Source organism: Pipistrellus kuhlii, unplaced genomic scaffold (genome assembly GCF_014108245.1).
Source record: "Pipistrellus kuhlii isolate mPipKuh1 unplaced genomic scaffold, mPipKuh1.p scaffold_m20_p_1, whole genome shotgun sequence".
Classification (NCBI taxonomy): Eukaryota; Metazoa; Chordata; class Mammalia; order Chiroptera; family Vespertilionidae; genus Pipistrellus; species Pipistrellus kuhlii.
This window is the reverse complement of record NW_023425404.1, coordinates 94,769,021-94,792,266: the sequence shown is the minus strand read 5'-3', so window position 1 is coordinate 94,792,266 and position 23,246 is coordinate 94,769,021. Positions and strand designations below refer to the sequence as shown.

At 38.7% G+C, this 23,246-nt stretch overlaps 1 protein-coding gene across 15 annotated transcripts in view; it reads right to left on the bottom strand.

Moving 5' to 3' along the window:
• The window catches only part of NEMF (nuclear export mediator factor), an 81,475-nt gene that overhangs the window by 43,942 nt on the left and 14,287 nt on the right, over nucleotides 1-23,246 (bottom strand). For 9 of the 15 annotated variants that reach the window (XR_004991314.2, XR_004991315.2, XM_036457548.2 and 6 more), the window contains exons 5-14: nucleotides 10,604-10,752; nucleotides 9,632-9,699; nucleotides 8,535-8,621; nucleotides 6,778-6,851; nucleotides 4,693-4,763; nucleotides 4,537-4,612; nucleotides 4,138-4,200; nucleotides 1,088-1,165; nucleotides 791-999; nucleotides 88-279 (exon numbers count right to left, since the gene is read on the bottom strand). Coding sequence is in view for 13 of the 15 variants with exons in the window: in XM_036457548.2 (XP_036313441.1) it covers nucleotides 88-279; nucleotides 791-999; nucleotides 1,088-1,165; nucleotides 4,138-4,200; nucleotides 4,537-4,612; nucleotides 4,693-4,763; nucleotides 6,778-6,851; nucleotides 8,535-8,621; nucleotides 9,632-9,699; nucleotides 10,604-10,752 (1,067 nt within the window). In the remaining 2 variants the exon portion in view is untranslated. The remainder of the gene's footprint in view (nucleotides 1-87; nucleotides 280-790; nucleotides 1,000-1,087; nucleotides 1,166-4,137; nucleotides 4,201-4,536; nucleotides 4,613-4,692; nucleotides 4,764-6,777; nucleotides 6,852-8,534; nucleotides 8,622-9,631; nucleotides 9,700-10,603; nucleotides 10,753-23,246) is intronic. The other 6 variants (XM_036457496.2, XM_036457542.2, XM_036457569.2 and 3 more) reach the window with 6 other exon arrangements.

Here is a 23,246-nt window from a genome sequence, read left to right as displayed (position 1 = left end):
AGGCAAAATAACAATGCTTCTTATCCTTTAATAACCTGAGTTGTTGTAGATAATGTTTTGCCTAAAATTTCTACTTTTAAGACTCACTTTTTGGCATTGGCATATGCTGATAAACTGAGATCAACATCAACAAGTAATGGTTTATTTTTCTGAGGCTTCTCCAGTTGTTTATTCTTTTTCTTTTTCTTTTTTCCTTTTGGTGGTTCAGTTTCATTTTTCTCAACACTGATGTCACCATCAATATTGTCATCTTCCTCCTCTGATAATAAGTATGGATTTCTATTAAAAATATTCAATAGTATTTCACTAATGTCAATGACATCACATTTTTAAATTTTCTATATATTCCTAAATGAAATCATAAATGGTTTACAATATTTAGTTTGTAAATTAATTTGCAAATACATTTTTTCTGTATTGTCAAGGATAAATTTCCAAACAAAATTTTTTTTTAAATGAATACAGTGAACAATTAAATAGCAAAATAGAGACAAGCATTAACTGCTTCACTAAAAATTAAACTTACCTGCCCTGGCCAGTGTGTATCAGTGGTTAGAGCATCAGCCCACACACCAAAGGGTCACAGGTTTGATTCCCAGTCAAGGGCACATAACTGGGTTTGATACCTGGCCCCAGATGGGGGCATGCAGAAGCCAACCAATCAATGTGTCTATTTCTCTTTCTCTCTCCCCCGCTCCTTTCCTTCCTGCCACTCTTCTAGAAACAATCAATGGGAAAAATATCCTTGGGTGAAGATTAACAAACAAATAAATAAATAATTTAAACTTACCTTAGCAGCATTGTAACATGATTTGTTTGTAGTTTTAATTCTTTGATTGCATTTGCAACGGGGTCTCCTTGAGCTTGGGCTTCTTTCACTATTAACCCAATTTCTGTCCAATCTATCTGGTTGGCTAAAGCACTTCGAACAACTTGAATGGCTCTGTCAACTATTTGTAGATTCATTTCTATGAGCTCTCCTTTAAGTTTATCTATTTCCTTAAGAAATAAACCAAAAACATTTATTATAATGCCAGCTAAAGTTATGATTTTTTCAGAAAGCATTTGAAAAAGCTAAACATAATACCTGAGCCTGTTGAAGAGCTTCTAATCTGTTTTCGTGATCCTTTCGGACATTATCTAATTTCTTCAATGCTTGTTTTTCCTTTTGTTGACAAAAAAAGATTTCTTAAAAAATTAGATTTCTCCCATATCCTGTACCTTCTCTCTCACCTCCTAAAATTCACTATCCTGTCCCCACATCTGCCCCATAGTTAACTAGAGATCCCCAGGACTATACTACCCCAAAATGTTTCTTGCTCCAAAACTAAGTCATGTCTAACTACCTTCTATTCCCAATTTAAAAGTAATTTGATTGTTACACTGTATGTAAAATATGCTCCTAGAGCCTATTTTTTTCTTCTGGCAAAAAAGTAAAATTTGGGAGAATGCATTTGTAGCCTAAAATACCCAAACTGCTTCTTTGTATTTCATTGCTGCCTTTAATTTTATTAGCATTATTCCTAGTATTTTACAGAATTTCTCCCAAATTAACACAAAATTAACAACAAAAAATGCTATATTGACCTCCTATATAGTATTTTATCATATACTAGAGGCCCGGTGCACAAAATGCACCGGGGGGGAGGGGGGGAATCACCTCAGCCTAGCCTGCACCCTCTCCACCCTCTCCAATCCAGAACTCCTTGGGGGATGTCTGACTGCGGTTTAGGCCCAATGACTGGCAGTCGGACATTGCTCTCACAATCCTGGACGGCTGGCTCCTAATTGCTTACCTGCTTGGCCACCCCTTACTGCCCCCCCCCCCCTGCTGGCCTGGTCACCCCCAAATGCCCTCCCCTCTCCCCCAACTGCCAGCAGGTTGCCCCCAACTATCCCCTCCCTGCTGGCTTGGTCACTACTAACTGCCCCCTGCTGCTGGCATGGTCACTCCTTACTGCTCCTCCTGCCGGCCTGGTTGCCCCTAATTGCCCCCACCCCCTCCGGCTTGGTCATCTCTTACTGCCACCACCACCCCTGCCAGCCTGGTCTCCCCCAACTGCCCCCCTCCCCCCAATGCCAGCTTGGTTGTCCCCAACTGCACCCCCCCAGCCATCTTGGTCGTCCCTAACTGCTCTTCTCCCCAGCTTCCCTCCCTGGCCTGGTCACTCCACACAGCCTGCTGTTCAGTCGTTAGGTCACCCCTCACAAACCCCCCTGCCAGCCTGGTCACCCCACACAGCCTGTTTGTTCAGTTGTTTGGTTGTCCCTCACTAACCCCTCTGCCAGGCTGGTTGCCCCTTGCAGTGTGATGTTTAGTTGTTACTGTGAGGACATTGTGGCCAATTTGTACATTACTCTTTTATCAGTATAGATAATATTGTGATAACTGCGGGGTGCCAGGTGGGTACTGTAAATATCAGGGGGAATACTTTTAAAGTATATGGTTGTCTAATCCCTATTCTGTACACTGGAAACTAATACAAAATAATACTAAAACTGTAATTGAAATTTTTTAAGATAAATTTAAAAAAAATATATGTTTTGTGTGTATCATGACTTCACAAGGAGGTTTTAATATGCTGTATTTTTCCAGCACATGTGACCATGTTTTTGGAACATTTGCTGAAGAACAATTTCAGAAATTGGTCACAGTTACTCTTAATTTGAAGAGGATGTGATTTTTCAAAAATATTAATAAAGTTTTATAATATATGTGCACAATTTATAATTATGTGAATTCCTGTATCCTCCTTGCCCCTCAGTTTTAAAATAATTAACAAAGCATAATTTCTAAGCAGATGGGTCAAATTAATTAACCAGCAGGCTGCGTGGAGTGACCAGGCTGGCAGGGGGGACACTAAGGGGCAACCAGGCCAGCAGAGGGATACAGTTGGGAGTAAACAGGCTAGCAGGGCGGGCAGTTAGGAGCAATCAGGCTGGCAAGCAGAGATAGTTAGGGGTGATTAGGCTGGTATGGGGTGGGGGAGCATTTAAGGGGCAATCCGGCAGGCAGGCAGGTGAGCAGTTAGGAGCCAGTGGTCCCGGATTGTGAGAGGGATGTCCGACTGCCAGTTTTAGCCCGATTCTTGGGCGGGCTGAAACCGGCAGTCGGACATCTCCTGAGGGATCCCAGAATAGAGAGGGTCTAGGCTGGGCTGAGGGACCCCCCACACCCCATGCACGAATTTTGTGCACCGGGCCTCTAGTTTATTATATTTCCTATGCTATACCGCCCTGTGACTATTTTGTAAATACCAATTTGTACTTCTTAATCCCTTCAACTCTTCCACCTAGTCCCCAACCCATCTCCTCTGGCAATCACCTGTGGGTCTCCACATAAACCACATTAAAGGTTTAGTTTAGAAGTTCACTCTGCATAACCCACAGACACAGACAATAGGGTGGTGAAGCCCTGGGCAGGGAGGGGGAGCAGTGTAAAGAGGATCAAGGGGGTAAAAGGAAGGTATCTGTAATACTTTCAATAATAAAGATAAATAAAAAATAAAATTACCAGTTTAATGGTAAACAAAAATATTTATATAAAAAAAACTTTTCCCTCTCCTTTGGCCTATTTAAAAATCTTCTCAAAACAGTATTACCTTAATAGCAAAATTTAGAAGCTTTGGGTTGCTTTAATAAAGCAAATCATACTAGGGCATTGGTCAGCAAACCGCGGCTCAAGAGCCACACATGGCTCTTCAGCCCCTTGAGTGTGGCTCTTCCACAAAATACCACATGCGGGCATGCACGTACAGTGTGACTGAAACTTCGTGGCTCATGCAAAATAGTCGGCCTGGGCGAGTCTATTTTGAAGAAGTGCTTCTAACGCCGAGCCACACTCAAGGGGCCAAAGAGCCGCATGTGGCTCACAAGCCGTGGTTTGCCGACCACTGTACTAGGGTATAAATAACAGGTCTCATCTTCCCACTGTATTTTCCATTTTACAGAATATCCGATATATGATGGAGCAAATGAGGGTATATACATTTCAACACTAGAGACCTCGCCTGCATGTTATCAATAAACTAAGAGATCAAGCGCATTCCCATACACTTTGAAAAGTTGCCCATTCTTATGAGAGCATCATCTACTCAGCAAACCACTAGTTAAATATAAATGTTTTAAATACCTTACCTGTTGTAAAGCTTTTAAATCTATTTTCTGACCTTCAATCTTGGAATAAAATTCATCCACAGCCTTATTAAAACAAACAAAAATAACTAGTTGGGAAAAAAGGATAGTTTCTATTTCAACTTGCATACTTAGAATTTTTTAGTCCATTTTGTTTATAATACCACTCAAAGATATAGCTAAATAATCAAGAAGCAAGTTAACATTTTTTATCCTTTATCTTGAAATAAAGTAGCAAAAAATTTCCAACAGTTTGTATCTATGACTGCATTATTCTGTAATGCTCAGATTTATAGTGACTCCAAAGCAAAAATATTTATAATTTCTCAATCAAAGCAAGTTGATATTAATTTAATAATTCATATCATGCTAACTGGTCAAAAAATAGAATCTGAAACCCACCTTGTCAAATGATTCAAATTCTATATATGGACATTGTGAATGTTGAGAAAACAAGAAAGGATGAAATTCCTCATACCTGTAAAAAATATTTACTATATCACATTCAAGAACATTAATAAATACCTAAAATAAATTGACCCATGCCTACATGCTTACGTGAGTATGTCTTCAGTTGGTTTACCTACTTCCAGGCTTGGTTTTATTTCTCTTTTCTGAATGATATATCCCTATAAAAATCCAACATAAAACTCATTTTTATCCATGATTAATGAAGATTTACTTTTCATGAGTAATAATAATTTAAGTTATAAAATTTTCTAGTAATTTATCAACTGCATTTGTCTACAGATTCTAAATGAAGCTTTTCTTAGACTCAAAGTATTATTAGGAAACGTTTTTTTCACATGCACAAGAAAAATCAGGGAATAAAGAAAATGGAAACTGATAAAATGGTGGGATTATACAGCTGCATTTTGCTTTCTTCTTTCTATTTTTAGATGTTGTGCAATTTAAATAAGCCAAAAGCACTGCCAGCAGAAAAACATATTTCCTTTGTTGGTAGGCGATTTTAATTCATTTAAAAAAACACACAAAAAACTGGGCCTGGCCAGTGTTGCTCAGTGGTTGAGCATTGACCCATGAACCATCAGTTCCATTCCAGATCAGGACACATGCCTGGGTTGCAGGCTCAATCCCCAGTAAAGGGCATGTAGGAGGCAGCCTATTGATGTTTTTCTCGTCAATGTTTCTTTCTCTCCATCCCTCTCCCTTTATCCCTCTCTAAAATCAGTAAAACTTATTTTTTTAAGACATATTTTATTGATTTTTTACAGAGGGAAAGTGAGAGGAATACAGAGTTAGAAACATTGATGAGCAAGAAACACCGATCAGCTTCCTCCTGCACACCTCCCATTGGTGTGCCCGAAACCAAGGTACATGCCCTTGACCGGAATCGAACTCGGGACCCTTAAGTCCACAGGCTGACGCTCTATTCACTGAGCCAAACTGGTTATGGCAGTAAAACACCCTGGCAGGTTTCCCAATGGTTAAAGCACTGTCCCAGGCATTATAGGGTCACAGGTTTGATTCCTGCTCAAGGGCATGTATCTGGGTTGCAGGTTTGATTTCTGGTCCTGGTAGAGAGGCAACCAATCCATGTATCTCTCTCACATTAGTATTTCTCTCTCTTCTTTTCTCCCTCCCTCTCCCATCCACTCTCTCTAAAAAAACATAAACAGAAACAAAAAACCAATAGAAAAAATACACATATCCTCGAATGAGGATTAACAAAACAAAAGGGTACGAGGCAGGTACATTCAGACTGAATTTAGCTATAATTAATCAGAACTATCTCTGAACTTTTCCGGTAAGTAAAGTTTTACTTTGAATAGGGAAGAAAAACACAAGATTTGATGTAATTCAGAGGATTATTTAACTGTTAAGGGATGTAAATCACCAAATTTTTGAAAAGTGCTGGCAAATTAAAATGTGCTTTGCTATCTAAAATTAACCTAAGGAGAAATACTTTCAAATTCTTCATCTTTTTGGGAGGGTTGATATTGATTTAACCTAGTACTTTCTATAAAAGACAAAAAAGCAGAACAAAAAATTATAAATTAACAGCAATTTAAAAAAGACACAAAAACACAAAACAGCTCAGACTGGTTTGGCTCAGTGGATAGAGCCTCGGCCTGCTGACTGAAGGGTCCCGGGTTTGATTCCAATCAAGGGCATGTATCTTGGGGCAGTCTCAATCCCCAGCACCTTCGGGAGACAACCAATCGATGTGTCTCTCACAACAATGTTTCTCTCCCCTCCCACCCCCCTTCCACTTTGTCTAAAAATCAATGGAAAAATATCCTTGGGTGAGGTTTAAAAACACACACAAAAGAACAACTACCCTAGCCTGGCAAGGTGCTCAGTTGATTGCAGCATCGTCCTATGCACCAAAAAGTTGCAGGCTCAATACCCAGTCAGTGCACATATAGAAGGCAACTGATAAATGTTTATCTTTCTACCTTCCTCTTTCTCTAAAATCAATGAAAGCATATCCTTGGGTGAAGATAAAAAGAAAATTGAAAACAAAACAAAACAAAGATCTACCCTAGAATAAGCATATTACTAATGTCGAATTTCTAAACTAAAACAAAAAATATACATATATTGATCTTTAATGAACATTTAAATTTTAAGAATATAAATAATAAAGCCACTACAATATTTAAGTATATGTGCTGCTACCTTTCCATTGAAGTTGGACGTTCTTTTCATATAATCTTCTGCTTTCTGCAGACAAACAAGTACTTTTTCAATATCTAAGAAGAATGAAAAAGAAAAGGAGTGGTAATCAAGATGCAAATAACTATTATTAAACAACTATGCAGAAAACAGGACAGTGCTTGTAAGTGTTCAAGAAAATTAAATAGTTATTTCATGTTTGTTATCAGCATATGTAAGTAGTGATGTTTTGACTCTTGCCCTCATAATCTGAAAGGCACTTTGCTCATATACTAAGTTCACATATGTATTTGGGCCTGTTTCTAAATTTTTTGCATTTACTCTAGTTTTTTTTATTATGCTAATCTGGCAGGTACTACCATGTTTCCCCGAAAATAAAACATCCTCCGAAAATAAGACCTACTTACAGGTTTCCTTCTGAGTGAAATATAAGGCATCCTCCCAAAAATAAGCCCCCCCTCCCCAGGCTAAACATGAGAGATTTGGTCCACTGATTCTGAAAGAAATGGAGTCACAAGAAATTCACCAGGAAATTCAGGAATTGGATTGTTATGATGATGTTCCAGAAGATGATGACATGGTTGTCATAGAATAAATGAGTAAATTCTTGATACTGTAGGATTCACAGTTTGTCTGGTTTGTGTTGACAACTACCGTACTACTGTACTGTATACAGGTAATAAATTTCCTTTATTTTCATTTAACAATAAATGTGTACTGTATTCCTCTTCTTGGAAAAAAATAAGACATCCCCTGAAAATAAGACCTAGTGCATCTTTGGGAGCAAAAATTAATATAAGACACTGTCTTATTTTCGGGGAAACAGGGTAGTAAGTTAGGTTCCCTTAAATCAGGGGTGGGAAACATCTGGCCCTGCCAAGGAAACCACAGGCAGAACTCGAAATTCAGTAAATCTAGGATCTTTTTCCATAGCAACATAATTTTTAAGTTCATGATTCTGTATGGCCCTCAAATGATATTATAAATATCCAAATGGCCTTTGGCAGATAAAAGGTTCCCCACCCATGCCTTAAATAGTTACAAGAGCCTAATGTATATAGCCACTCTATAGTAGTTATAGAATTAAAATGCATGAATGCTGATAATTCTAGACAGACTCTAGGTTCTGAGTCAGAAGGTGAATAATTCAACTCCTTTAAGCCTTGTACCAAAGACTATCTCGGGGTCAGTTACCACTTCTAAAATTTAGGGGAAGAGTCCTGGCCAGTGTGGTTCAGTTGGTAGGAGCAGCAGCCCATACAACAAAAGGTCCTGGGTTCGATTCCTGGTCAGGGCACATGCCTAAGTTGCAGATTCCATCCCAGCCCTAGTCAAGTGTGTTTGAGAGGCAGCTGATTGATGTTCCTCTCTCCCACCAATGTTTCTCTCAAACTCTTTCTTGCTCTCTCCCTCCCTCCCTTCCCACACTCTCCCTCTCTCTAAAAACCACTAAAAATGTCCTCTGGTGAAGATTAAAAAAAAAAAAAAATTAGGGGAGAGAAGGAGAATATTCTAAAGTTGAAAGGCAATGAGATAGGCCAAGATATTAAACTACACATTAACAGGGAAAAAGAGCCACTTTAGAGTGGGAACCCAGGAATACCACATGGATAGAACACTCACAGGGATGTAAGTCAAATGTTTTTAAGTCTAGAACTACTTAAAGAGAAATAATTTCACTACTTTCTCAGAAATAATTTTCTGAGTTTTTAAAAAGGAAATATATAAACATGGACAAAACTTGTGCCATATAGACATACCCTTACTTTCAAATTTCTCATCCACTTTGACATTGCCAGAGAATCCATTTTCAATAAGACAATGTTCAATGAGAGCTGATCCATAGGCTATAAAAACAGAGAGTATTATTTTTAGTATTTTCCTATAAAATTTAACATCAAAATATAATATAAATTTATGTCCACTATAAATGATCTACTCAGTAACAGTAGCCAGGGAAAATAATTAGTTTACTTATTTTGAAGTGCTATTAGAAATGACAATTCAGGTACTTAATTGAAATTTGAGACTAAAATAAAACTGTAAAAGCCAGTGCAAAAGTTATAGGAATTTAGTGAAACTTAGCCACATATAAAAAAAAAGATTATAAACTAGGAATGCACGGTTGGTTTAGCATCCAAAGAGTAGTTAATGCAATATACCCTATTAATAAAGAAAAAATTCCTTATTGTAGGAATAAGTGATGATTTTCTCAAGCATAGAAGTCATTACATTTTCTTAACCTTGGTTATTAAAAGTATGTGACATCCTGGGATACCCTGAGCCTCAATAATAATAATAGCCGAAACCGGTTTGGCTCAGTGGTAGAGCGTCGGTCTGTGGACTGAAGGGTCCCGGGTTCGATTCCCGTCAAGGGCATGTACCTTGGTTGCAGGCATATCCCCGGTAGGGGGTGTGCAAGAGGCAGCTGGTCAATGTTTCTCTCTCATCGACGTTTCTAGCTCTCTATCTCTCTTCCTCTCTGTAAAAAATCAATAAAATATATTTAAAAAAATAATAATAATCCAAAATGGTTATTAAACTGAAGATTCACATTGGGAAAAGAAAAGATTTCTTAGAATACTATAACTATCATTAAAGTACTAAATAACATACGATTAGTTAACATAACAGTATTACTTTTAAATAAAATCTAACAGATAAAGGTCAACCTTCATGCGGTATGACAAATTTATCTTTCCTTAAAAATAAACTCCACTCAAAAGATCATTTTAAACTCCTTTTTAAAGCTATTAAGAAGTTCTAATTTTCTACTAGAACTATAAAAGGCTTAAATAAATTCCTGAAAACTATATTATCTTGCAAATATTTCAATATTCTATGTAGAATAACTCACGAAGTAATGGGTTAAGAACTCTCTTTAGTAGTTCACCCTTCGGAGCCCTGGTTATTATTTCAGTCAGTCTGTAAAACAAAATTGACATTACCTCTTACTATCTTATATTTAATAATTCTTACAGCAATATTTATAGTCATAATACCACATCAATTCACCTGATCTTCAAATATTCTAAAATATAAGAGGAACTAGTTCATTTTGTAGGTAAGAAAATGTAGGGTCATAAAATTAATTTATTTGAGGTTAGTAAACAGCAGACTGGGACCTAAAACCAGGTTTTCTAAAAAAAATCAATACTTTTTCAACTTAAGTCATATTGTTTATCATCAGTGTGCCATATATGATATGAAAGACACATTTTTATGTAACAGTTAATTGTTATTGGTGAAATGGCTTTACCTAATTAAACATTTAATAAGAATTCACAATGCTTGTGGGCAGGCCTCAGATTAGCAGTGAACTTGCTAGAAATGTAAATTTCTGAGCCCCACACCAGATCTACTGGCTCAGAAATCTGGCTTATCAAGCCCTCCAGGTGATTCCAATGCATGCTAAACTTTGAGAAACACTGGTATAGCCTATTGGCACCAAAGCCTTCAGCCAGAAGAATACAGCTACAATTAGCACCGTATCTTACCCTGCTCCCTTTTCTTAGCGAAATCCTTTATATCCTTTTGTACTCTACCCAAGATATCCATCTATCTTCTCACAGAATAGCTGATAAATCTTACTTTACCGAGAAATAATAAACATCTGAAATAACACCAAATTTAGACTAAAAAGATACATTTGCTACTCTCAAATAAGGCTTAATTGCTTACATGCCCATTTATGCAGTTCAAGCAGTCCAAATTTAGTTATTTTATGCAAGTAAATAAAATATTTTATGTCCGCTCTTTATTTTCTTACATATAATCTATTTTACCTTTTAATAAAATATAGAATGAGTTTATAAACAAAACATGTTACCTTTCCAAGGTAAGCAAAGGTTCAACAGCTCTAGCATGATCAACTGGGTAGCGTTCGCGAACAGCAAATTTAACTTCATCTGACTCATCAGTTCGAAATCTTAGGATATTTAAAATTAAATACTCATAATCTGTAAGAACAATGTTCCCCTATAATAGAATAAAATATAGTTTAGTGCTTATCCCATTTTTGAAGCTTAAAATTTAAGAAAATGTAGGCTCTTAAAAACCTCATCAATGCTACAGAAATGAAGTTACAGAAAGCATTTGACCTTGATGACCACCAGCTGAACTGCTGTATTTTCATGATTCAGGTCTACAAACACTGTATCTTATTATGAAAAACAGAACAGATATATATCTATTTCAGAAACCAAGCAATATCACAGATATTGCTGATTCACTCCCAGACCACTGCAATAAAATATCACAAAATAAAGTGAGTTGTAATTTTTTTGCTGGTGGAAGGTCTTGCTTTCAAGTTTCAAAAATCGTAATATCGGTGAAGCCAAAGTGTCATAAAGCAATAAAGTGAGGTATGCTTATATATTTTCACCTGCATTGTGTCTTTTAAAAAAATTTTATTAATATTTTAGAGAGAGGAAGGGGGAGAGATACAGATAAACAGATGCACTCATGTGAGAGTGAAACATTGATCGGTTGCCTCCCACATGCACCCCAATCGGGATCGAGCCCCTAACCTGGGTATGTGCCCTGACTTAAATCGAACCAGCCACCTTTTGGTGTCAGGATGACCCTCCAACCGACTGAGTTATGTCAGCCAGTACGCATTGTGTCTTTTAATAGCAGTAGTTATGTGGCAATGAAGACAGTGATACCCATACACTTGATAATGTTGCCTAATGTAATAACTCAATTAAAAAAAAACAAAACTGTATGCTTAATGCTACACATTGCATTTACAATAAAAAAATAGAAACAACCTAAATGTAAATATTGGAAAAACTTTTAAATAAATAAATTACGATATATAACATAAGCTGTTAACTTATAAAAACTATGTTAAAAAAAAAAGGCAGAAATTGTTTATACTCTTAGATAAAAAATAGCAAGACAAAAAATTTATCTTAGGAAGTAGAAGGCAAAGATAGAAAAAAATATAATATTTACTGAAGAGTTAGGATTAAAAAGACCTTTTAAAATTTAATGTTACATAATCTTTTCAACGAAAAGACCTAATGAAAATAAAACTGCCCAAAGAATACAACCTTTCAAATTGATTACTGTGAAGACAGGTGTTATTGCATAATTAAAAGAAGCATTCATGAAAACAGTCAGAAATGCCTTAGCAAATACTTAGAAGTTGGTCATAGAAGATGGTAAAGTAGCCCAAATCTCTTGAGGAATGGCAATTTGCAAGATAAATGGCTTCAGTAGATGGGGACACCATTCACTTGAGATAAAGATAACCAGAAGTTGTTACTTGGTTATCTTTATCTCAAGGTGTTAAAAGGGTATATGCATCTATTGCTAAAGAATCTGACTTCAAAGCAACCATGCATTTAAATTTTTAAACATTTATTTAACTTAAAAAACAAAAAATTAACTGGAGAAGGAAAACAGAGGGCTGGGATACAAGTCCACATAGTGTCTTGTCCAGAAAGATGTGACTTGAAAAAACAGACCTGGCTATAGAGCCTGGCACATGGAAGGTGTGCTCAATAAATGTCTACTGAACAAAATAGGGCAGTTATCCAGAACACTTGGAAGATTCCAGGAAGGCAGTTACTTCCCTGAAAGGGCCTTCCTTAAACCAAGGATTCCCAAAAGTATTCTGTAAGATGGCTCTCACTACTTCCATTTAAAAAAAAAAACAAAAAACAAAAAAAAAGGAAGTCGTTCAAGATGGCTGACAGGTAAACACCTAGCCGCAGCTGCACACAACAATTTCAATAAAATACAACTAAAATATAAAATGGACATGACCCAGAACTACAGGAAAGTCGACTGACTGGAAATTCTACAATGAGAAGCACGAAGAAAACCAGAAGGAAGCGCGGAGGAGCTGTAAAAGCCTAAGGTAAGGAGACACGCGGCGCGCACAGAGAGGACTGAGCCGGAGAGGAGGGCGGCTGAGTGCCTGGCTGGCGTTCCCTAGCGGGAAGGAGATACAAGCTCTGACTGTGCTGGGCCCCAGTTCTGACTGTTCTGAACCCTAGTTCTAGGCCAGACCCCAGGGACCCAGGCTCATCCATAGGGAGCTGGGCTGTAAGGCAGAACCCCCGGGGAGCGGCGAAAGGAGGTCCCGGCGGTGCGCACATTGTGCGCAGAGAAGGGACGGTTGGCTGTGCTGCGTGATTGCCCTGACGGGAAGGAGACTGGGGCTCCAGACTGCTCTGAACGCCACCTCCAACTCCACTTCCAACTGAACTGAACCCCAATACCGGGCTCATTGGGGAAGAACCTAGACTGTTTGGCAGCAGGCGAAAATCGAGGGCACCTTTCTCTCAGAGGCACTTGCAAGGACCCGCATAAGGCGGGACTGACAGAAGCCAAAGCTGTAAACTCCACCCTGAAACCCCGCCCCATCCAAGCAGAACACAGAGACTTTTAAGGCTACCAACTCAGGAAAGCTACGAAAATGCCAAGATGAAATAGATCACAAACGAAAGAAATGGAGAACAAAAAGCAGCTGGATATAGAGTTCAAATCCACGCTTACAAGGTTTTTCAAGAATTCCCTAGAAAAAATGGATAAGACCTATGAGGATATGAAAAGGGATCAACTAGAATTAATAAAGAATCAACAAGAAATAAAGAATACATTGACTGAAATAAAAAATATTATACAGAGTCCTAAAATCAGAATGGAAGATCGCAAGAATCAAGTCAAAGAGGTGGAACATAAAGAGCCAGAAGATACTCCTCCGCAGAAGCAAGAAGGCAAGAGAATCCAGAAAATTGAAGATAATGTAAGAAACCTCTGGGACAACTTCAAGCAAACCAACATCAGAATTATGGGGGTCCCAGAAGATGAGAGAGAGCAAGATACTGAAAACATACTGAAAGAAATAGTGACAGAAAACTTCCCCCACCTGGTGAAAGAATTAGACTTACAAGTCCAGGAAGCGCACAGAACATCAAACAAAAGGAATCCAAAGAAGACCACACCAAGACAAATCATAATTAAGATTCCAAGAGCAAAAGACAAAGAGAGAATATTAAAAGCAGCAAGAGCAAAGCAGGTAGTTACCTATAAAGGAGCACCTATACGATTGTCAGCTGATTTCTCAACAGAAACCATGCAGGCCAGACGGGAATGGCAAGAAATATTCAAGGTGATGAATAGTAAGAACCTACAGCCAAAAATAATCTACCCAGCAAAGCTATCACTCAGAATCAAAGGTCAGATAAAGAGCTTCACTAATAAAAAAAGCTAAAGGAGTTCATCACCACCAAACCAGAATTATATGAATTGCTGAAGGAGGTTCTTTCAGAAGAGAAAGTAAATAAAGATGAAAATTATGAACAACAAATACGTAACTATCAACAAGTGATTCTAAAAACCAAGGAAATTTAAAAAAAAATCTGATGAACAATATTAACTGTTGAACATAATAGAATCAGAGGTATGGAAGGGGAGTGAACTGACGATTCTTGAGGAAAAGGGGAGAGGGGGATGTGGAAAGAGACTGAACATAAACTATGCACCTATGGATGAGGACAATGGGGGATGGGGAAAGGGTAGAGGGTGGGGTGGGAACCTGATGGAGGAGAGCAATGGAAGGGGGGGGAAGGAACATTTGTAATAATATAAACAATAAAAATTTATTAAAAAAAAAAAAGAATTCTGTGATTAAGCTTTGGAAATTCTATATAACATATCCTTCTCCAGGAATTGTATACATCATATTATCATATAAAAGAAATTAATAAGCCCTAGAGTTAAATTTTTACCATATTCTCAAAGTTCCTCAAATTTTTATAAGTATGGGACTCCTTTTTCTAGGCACATCTATGATCTTATGGAAGTGGTATACAAGGAACATATTTTGGGAAATATTATGCTTGACTCTGATGTACACAATAGAGTACTTTCTGACCTTAACTTACTTTCTCTAGAGTCTCTCCTAATGGAACTTGTTACAAATTAATAAACTGGTCCTAGCTATAATAGTTTGGCTCAATAGATAGAGTCAAAGGGCCTGGGTTTGATTCCAGTTAAGGGCATGCCCCTCGGTTGTAGGCTCAATCCCTGGCCCTGGTCAAGGTATGTGCAGGAGGCAATCAATCAAACAATGTATCTTTCTCATATCAATGTTTCTTCCCTCCTTTCTTCCACTCTCTAAAAATCAATTGGAAAATATCCTCAGGTGAGGATTAACAAAACAAAACAAAAAAAAAGAAAAGCAAATTAATAAAATGATTTTCTTAAATGAGTTTGAGTAACAATAGTCTCTTTACCCAAAGCAGGGTCAATTCTAGATAAACCACACATCAAAATCTTTGACAATCTGATAACAGAGTTGGCTACATATATAGCATGAATACTTGGAACAAAGCAATGATTCACTCAGGCAGAGGAGATGCCAGAATGAGAAGGCACACAAGATTTCATCATGCTACTCAGAAAGATATGCATTTTAAAACTAATGAATTATTTCTGGAACTTTCCATTTAATTTTTTTAAAATAAATCTTTATTGTTCATATTATTACAAATGTTCTTCCCCCTCCCCCCCTTGCTCTCCTCCACCAGGTTCCCACCCCACTATCTGTCCTTTCCCCACCCCCCATTGTCCTCATCCACAGGTGCACAGTATATGTTCAGTCTCTTCCCACATCCCCCTATCCCCTTTTCCCCAAGAATCGTCAGTTCACTCTCCTTCCATACCTCTGATTCTATCATATTATATTCAACATTTAATACTGTTCACCAGCTTTGTTTTTTTTAATTTCCTTGGTTTTTAGATTCATTTGTTGTTAATAATTTTTATCTTTCTTTCTCTTCTGAAAGAACCCCCTTCAGCAATTCATATAATTCTGGTTTGGTGGTGATGAACTCCTTTAGCTTTTTTTATTAGTGAAGCTCTTTATCTGACCTTCGATTCTAAGTGATAGCTTTGCTGGGTAGATTATTTTTGGCTGTAGGTTCTTACTATTCATCACCTTGAATATTTCTTGCCATTCCCGTCTGGCCTGCATGGTTTCTGTTGAGAAATCAGCTGACAATCGTATAGGTGCTCCTTTATGGGTAACTACCTGCTTTGCTCTTGTTGCTTTTAATATTCTCTCTTTGTCTTTTGCTCTTGAGATTTTAATTATGTGTCTTGGTGTGGTCTTTTTTGGATTCCTTTTGTTTGGAGTTCTGTGCGCTTCCTGGACTTGTAAGTCTAATTCTTTCACCAGGTGGGGGAAGTTTTCTGTCACTATTTCTTTCAGTATGTTTTCAGTATCTTGCTCTCTCTCATCTTCTGGGACCCCATAATTCTGATGTTGGTTTGCTTGAAGTTGTCCCAGAGGTTTCTTACATTATCTTCAATTTTCTGGATTCTCTTGACTTCTTGCTTCTGCGGAGGAGTGTCTTCTGGCTCTTTATGTTCCAAATATTTGACTTGATTCTTGCGAACTTCCACTCTGTTTTTAGGACTCTGTATAATATATATATATATATATATATATATATATATATATATATATATATACACATATGTATGTACACATTGCAAATGATATCAATCATTTTCCTTAGTTTTCTCATGTTTATTTTTATTTATTTTATTTTTAAAAAAATATATTTTATTGATTTTTTACAGAGAGGAAGGGAGAAAGATAGAGAGCTAGAAATGTTGATGAGAGAGAAACATCAACCAGCTGCCTCCTGCACACCCCCTACAGGGGATGTGCCTGCAACCAATATACATGCCCTTGACCGGAATCGAACCTGGGACCTTTCAGTCCGCAGACCAACGCTCTACCTCTGAGCCAAACCAGTTTAGGCTCTGTAAAATATTTTTTATTTCAGACAATGTAATCTTTATTTCTTGTTGATCCCTTATTATTTCTTGTTGATCCCTTATTATTTCTTGTTGATTCCTTCTTAATTCAAGTTGATACCTTTTCAAATCCTCATAGGTCTTATTGACCTTTTCTAGGAAATTCTTGAAAAACCTTATAAGCATAGATTTGAACTCTATATCCAGCCGCTTTTTGTCCTGCATTTCTTTCGTTTGTGATCTATTTTCTTGTCTTGGCATTTCCGCAGCTTCCCTGAGTTGGTAGCCTTAAAAGTCTCTGTGTTCTGCTTGGATGGGGCGGGGTTTCAGGGTGGAGCCTACAGCCTTGGCTTCCGTCAGCTCTGCCCTATGCGGCTCCTGAGTCTCAGTATTCCCCAGGGTCCTTCAGAACTCGCTGTAAGCACCTCTGAGAGAAAGGTGCCCTCGATTTTCGCCTGCTACCAAACAGTCTAGTCTCTCCCCCAATGAGCCCGGAACTGGGGTTCAGTTCAGTTGGAAGTGGAGTTGGAGGTGGCGTTCAGAGCAGTCTGGAACTTTTGTCTCCTTCCCCCTGGGGCAATCCTGAGGCACAGCCAACTGTCCCTTCTCGGCGCGCAATGTGTGTACCTCTGGGACCTCCTTTCACTGCTCCCCCGGGGTTCCGCTTTACAGCCCAGCTCCCTCTGTATGAGCCTGGGTCCCCGGGGTCTAGCCTAGAACTGGGGTTCAGAGCAGTCGGAACTGGGGCCCAGCACAGTCCGGAGCCTTTGTCTCCTTCCCACCAGGGCAATCTAGCAGCAGAGTCAACAGTCCATCCTCTGTGTGCAATGTGCACGCCTCTGGGGGCTCTGCCTTTCGCTGCTCCCCTGGGATTCCGCCTCACAGCTCAGGCTCCCTCTGTTTGAGCCTGGGTCCCCAGGGTCTGGCCTAGAACTGGGGTTCAGCGCTGTTGGGTCTGGGGTACAGCACAGTGGGAGCTTTTATCTCCTTCCTGCTAGGGAATGCCAGCCAGGCACTCAGCTGCCCCTCCTCTCTGGCTCTGTCCTCTCCGCGCACGCCCTGTGTCTCCGTACCTTAGGCTTTTACAGCTCCTCTGCGCTTCCTTCTGGCTTTCTCCTTGTTTCTCGTTGTAAAATTTCCAGTCAGTCGACTTTCCTGTAGTTCTGGGTCATGTCCATTTTATATTTTAGTTGTATTTTTTTGAAATTGTTGTGTGCTGCTGTGGCTAGGTGTTTACCTGTGCAGCCATCTTGGATTCTCTCCCTATTTAATATTTTTTTTATCATGGTTGGCTAGGGGTAACTGAAACCAAGGAATGCAAAATCGCAGATAAGGGCTAACAACTGTATTAACCTAAACCGAAGGCATGCCTGTAATTAGTTAAATTCTAGAGATTTTAACCTTCAAAACAAAATTTTTTTCCTTTTCTTTTGTTGGGAAAGTGGGGCAAGGCAAAGAAAGGGAACCATAAATAGGACACTAGACATGTTATGTTAGTATGAGGAATTTATTTGACCTCCAATTAAAAAAAATTATTTAAAATATATTTTAAAATTGGTTATGGAGAGAGGAAGGAAGAGGGAGAGAGAAACATCAATAGGCTGTCTCCTGCATGTCCCCTACTGGGAATTGAATCCACAACCTGGGCATGTGCCCTGACTGGGAATCAAACCAATGTCCACTAGATACATGGAACAACACACAACCAACTAAGCCATACCGGCCAGGGCAAAACTTTCAATTTTAATTCTATGTAATTCTCTATATACTGTAAATATATTCATGCACTATTACTAGATAATCCCAACCACTGTCCTACCAAGAAATAGAAAAACTGAATAAAATACACAAAGCATGCTTTTTAAGAAATTAAAAAAAAAAAAAATGCCAAGTGGGCAGTAAACATTTACAGGACCAAAATCTAGGAGAATATAACTCAGAAAGGTGATTTGGGCTACTTTTCCCCTAGGTCCATTTGTCTAAATACTGATAGACTCACAGGACAACTAAGGGGAATAAAAATTGGAGATCAGGGTTTAAGTGAAAAGTCCTGGGGGGGTGTGGGAGTGGAGATGGTGGTGAGGGGTAGTCAAGCTATGAGTAGTGACCTCAAAAGCATACATCCCAGAAGAAGAAAATATATTAGCTTTCCTAGTACTCTAATCAAGTCAATTCTTAACTGATGTAAGGTAATCTGGAATTATGTATACCCTTTAGCTACCTGTCAAAAGCAAACAAATATTGGAGAAACCAAGATGGCAGCATAGGTAAACACCTAAACCGCTGCCTCGCACAACAATTTCAAAACTACAACTAAAAGACAAAACGGACATCATCCAGAACCACAGGAAGGCTGTCTGACTGGAAATTATACAACTAGAAGGAAATCGAAAAGCACACTGAGACTCAGAGGAGCAGCATGAGGCAGAGGTACTGAGGCGTGCGCATGGAGAGAACTGGCAACTGAGTGCACAGCTGGCTTTCTCAAGCGGGAGGGAGACAAAAGCTCTCTACTGCGCTGAACTCCAGTTCTGGATGAGACTCTGGGGACCCAGACTCATTCTAGGAGAAACTGGACTGTCTGGCAGCGGGCAAAATGTGAGGGTGGCTTTTTCTCAGAGGTGCTTGCAGCGATTGCCATGGGACACTGAGACACAGAGGTCTATTAGGGCAGGGCTAATGGGAAACCAATGCTGTCTTCTCCACTCTGAGACTCCGCCCTATTCAAGCTGAGCAAAGAGGCTTTTGCAAGTCTTATCTCATAAGGTTGTTCCCAGCATGGAGGTTCTCCCAGTATAGATAAATTTAGCCAGACCCTTGAGGATATGAAAAAGAACCAACTAGAAATTAAGCATACACTGACTGAAATAAAAAATATTATACAGAGACCCAACAGCAGACTAGAGAATCGCAAGAATAAAAGTCAAAGATTTGAAATTCAATGAAGCAAAAAACACTCAACCAGGAAAGCAAAAAGAATTAAAAAATATGAAGATAGTGTAAGGAGCCTCTGAGATAATTTCAAGCATACCAACATCAGAATCATGGTGGTGCAGAAGAAGAGAGACAGCAAGATACTGAAAACCTATTTGAAGAAATAATGACAGAAAACTTCCTCCACTTGGTGAAAGAAATAGACTTACAAGTCCAGGAGCGCACAGATCCCCAAAGAGAAGGAATCCAAAGAGGACTACACTAAGACATATCATAATTAAAATGCCAAGAGCAAAAGACAAAGAGAATCTTACAAGCAGCAAGAGAAAAACAGTTAGCTACCTACAAGGAAGCACCCATACCATTGTCACAGATTTCTCAACAGAAACTATGAAGGCCAGATGGGAGTGGCAAGAAATATTCCAAGTGATGAATAGCAAGAACCTACAACCAAGATTACTCTATCCAGCAAAGCTATCATTTAGAATTGAAGGTCAGATAAAGAGCTTTACAGATAAGAAAAAGCTAACGGAGCTCATCACCAGCAAACCAGTATTATATAAAATGCTGGAAGGTATTCTTTAAGAAGAGGAAGAAGAAGAAAAAGGTAAAGATAAAAATTATGAACAACAAATACATATCTATCAACAAGTGAATCTAAAAATCAAGTGAATAAAAAAATCTGAGGAACAGAATAAACTGGTGAATATAACAGAATCAGGGGAATAGGAAGGGAGTAGACTGACAATTCTTGGGGGGAAAAGGGGTGTGTGGGGAATGCGGGAAGAGACTGGACAAAAATCATATACCTATGGATGAGGACAGTGGGGGGGGGGGGGTTTAAGGGCAGAAGGTGAGGGGGGAACCGGGTGGAGGTGAGCTATGGGGGGAAAAAAGAAAAACAACTGTATAATTTGAATAAAGATTTATTAAATTTTTAAAAAAATTGACTTGTCACCACAGAGTGGCAGATGCAATTTGGTCAACATCTTTGCAGGGTTCACTGGGGAACAGACTCAGAGACAGAACCCCACCCTCAGGTGGCTCTCAGGAGTCCTGCAATGGGCCGAGGGCCGTGAGGGGCATGGGGAGCTATTTAAAAAAATATATATTTTATTGATTTTTTACAGAGAGGAAAGGAGAGTTAGGAACATCGATGAGAGAAACATAGAGTTAGAAACATCAATCAGCTGCCCCCTACACACCCCCCACTGGGGATGTGCCCGCAACCAAGGCACACGCCCCTGACCAAGACAGAACCTGGTACCCTTCAGTCCGCAGGCTGACGCTCTATCCACCGAGCCAAAAAGGCTTTGGCGGGGAGCTAATTTTGAATGGATTCATAAGCATTTCCTGATTCTATGGTTGTCTCCTCACTTATTTCCAATCGTGTTCTTTTCATTCTTTTCCTGAGTGATATTTGCCAGGATTTATCTACTAAATTTTTTATCATTTTTACTAAGTTGTTTTTTACTTCATTAGTTGCAGAATGAACCTTTAATTTTTTACTCTTACATATATATATATATATATATATATATATATATATATATATATATATTCTATTTTTAAAATTAAATACTTAATTAATTTGTTTTTCTTTTTTACATAGAAGTTTGTAGGCTCTGGATTTCTTTTGTGGCATTTGCAGCATCTGCTATGCTTTGAAATGAACAGTGTTTCCTTTTTAGTCCAGGTAGTTTTCCATTTCAGCATTGACTTTTCCTCTGATGCTGGGGTTATTTAGAAGAGTGGCCCGGATTTTTTAAGAAGTTAAGAATTTACTTGGCTGGTGTGGCTCAGTAGTTGGGCATCGACCTATAAACCAAGAGGTCACAGTTCGATTCCTGGTCAGGGCACATGCCCAGATTGAAGGCTCCAATGTGGGGTGTGCAAGAGGCAGTCAATCAATGATTTTTCTTTCATTATTGATCTCTCTCTCTCTCTCTCTTCTCTCTCTCTCTCTCTCTTTCTCTCTTAATCTCTGAAATCAATAAAAATATTTTTTAAAACTTAAAAAAAGCAAACAAATATCTTTAAATGAAGACATCTTTTCAGTCTCACAGTTTATTTTTCCTACTCATTGCCTGCACACAATAAAATAACCAAGCATGTCAAGAAACAAGACAAAGTAATTTAAATCAAAGGAACAACAGACCTTAAAAAGAGATACTAAAAAGAGAACAGACCTTAAAAAGAGATAGCTACAGACAACAAAATAGTGGTTACCAAAGGAGGAAAAGGGTAGGGGGAGGGCAAAGTGGGTAAAGGAGGTCAAATATATGGTATTGGAAGAAAACTAGTCTTTGGATGGGGAGCATGCAATGGAGTTGAATGGCACAAATGTTGAATTACAATCTTGTACACCTGAAAATTAAATATTATTAGCCCTGTGCATAATTCGAAATTGTACGACACCACCCACCCTCAAGTCACTGGTCCGGCCCTGCCTCCCTCTGCAGCCCTTGAAGCAGCCTGGCCGCTGCTGATCAGGCCCTTCCCCAGTGCTATATGGCAACCACCTCCTGTCCAATCAATCCATTATGGGGTGCTGGTTAATTAGCATAATTATCTAATATATACTATATATTAGCAACATTACCCAAAAAACCTAAGAAACCAGTTGCTTAAATGTGTCAGATAATAGAGCAATTCCAAATGATGTCAAATGATTCTTGTCTGATAGCAATAAATTAGTGAATTGGAGGACAAGTCAAAAGAAAATATGGCTGAATTTCCCAAAACTGGTATAAAATACCAAGTCACAGATTCTAGAAGCAACATGAACCCCAGTAAGACAATTACAAAAAAAAAAAAAAAAAATTCATCTAGGCACATTACAGCAAACTACTGGAAATCAAAACCAAAAAAATTTAAGGCATCCAGATAAAAGGGCTAGATAACCTTTAAAGCAACAGTATAATTGACAATGATTTCAATAAATATAATGGCTGCCAGAAAACAATGTACTATTTTTGTAACTGTCAAAAATTTATCTCATTAATGGCAAAACTGGTTCTAAGAGAAATGACTCATTTGCTTTTGACAAATTACTACTGTGTTTCCCCGAAAATAAGACATCCTCTAAAAATAAGACCTAATGCATGGAAAGATAAGACATCCCTTGAAAATAAGACCTACCGCAACTTTGGGAGAAAAAATTAATATAAGACACTGTCTTATTTTCGGGGAAACAGGGTAGAAGTGAAATTCCTGGGTCAAAGATTATGCACATAAACATTAAAACTCATGTTATATACTGTCAAATAATATCCTGAAAGTGTTATCTACTTTTGTTCCTCTACATTCGTGCTAATACTGGTTATTGTAAAATTTTCTAATTGCTTATATACATACTAGAGGCCTGGTGCATGAAATTCATGCACTGGAGGTGGGGGGGGGGGTGAAGCGGGGCTCCTTCAGCCTGTGCCCACTTGCAGTCTGGGACCTCTCGGGATGTCCAACTGACCCCTCCAGGGAGGGGGCCTAAGTTATCAGACATCCTTAGTGCTGCCAAGGAGGCGGGAGAGGCTCCCGCAACCAATGCTGCACTCACAGCCATCAGCTGTGGCTGAGCAGAGCTCCCCCTGTGGGAGCACACTAACCACTAGAGAGCAGCTCTTGTGTTTAGAGTCTGCCCCTGGTGGTCAGAGCACGTCATGTGACCGGTAGTTCCACATTAGGGACAATTTGCATATTACCCTTTTATCATATAGATCTGGCTGAAAAAAAAGGAAGTACGAGGAAGGAGAAAA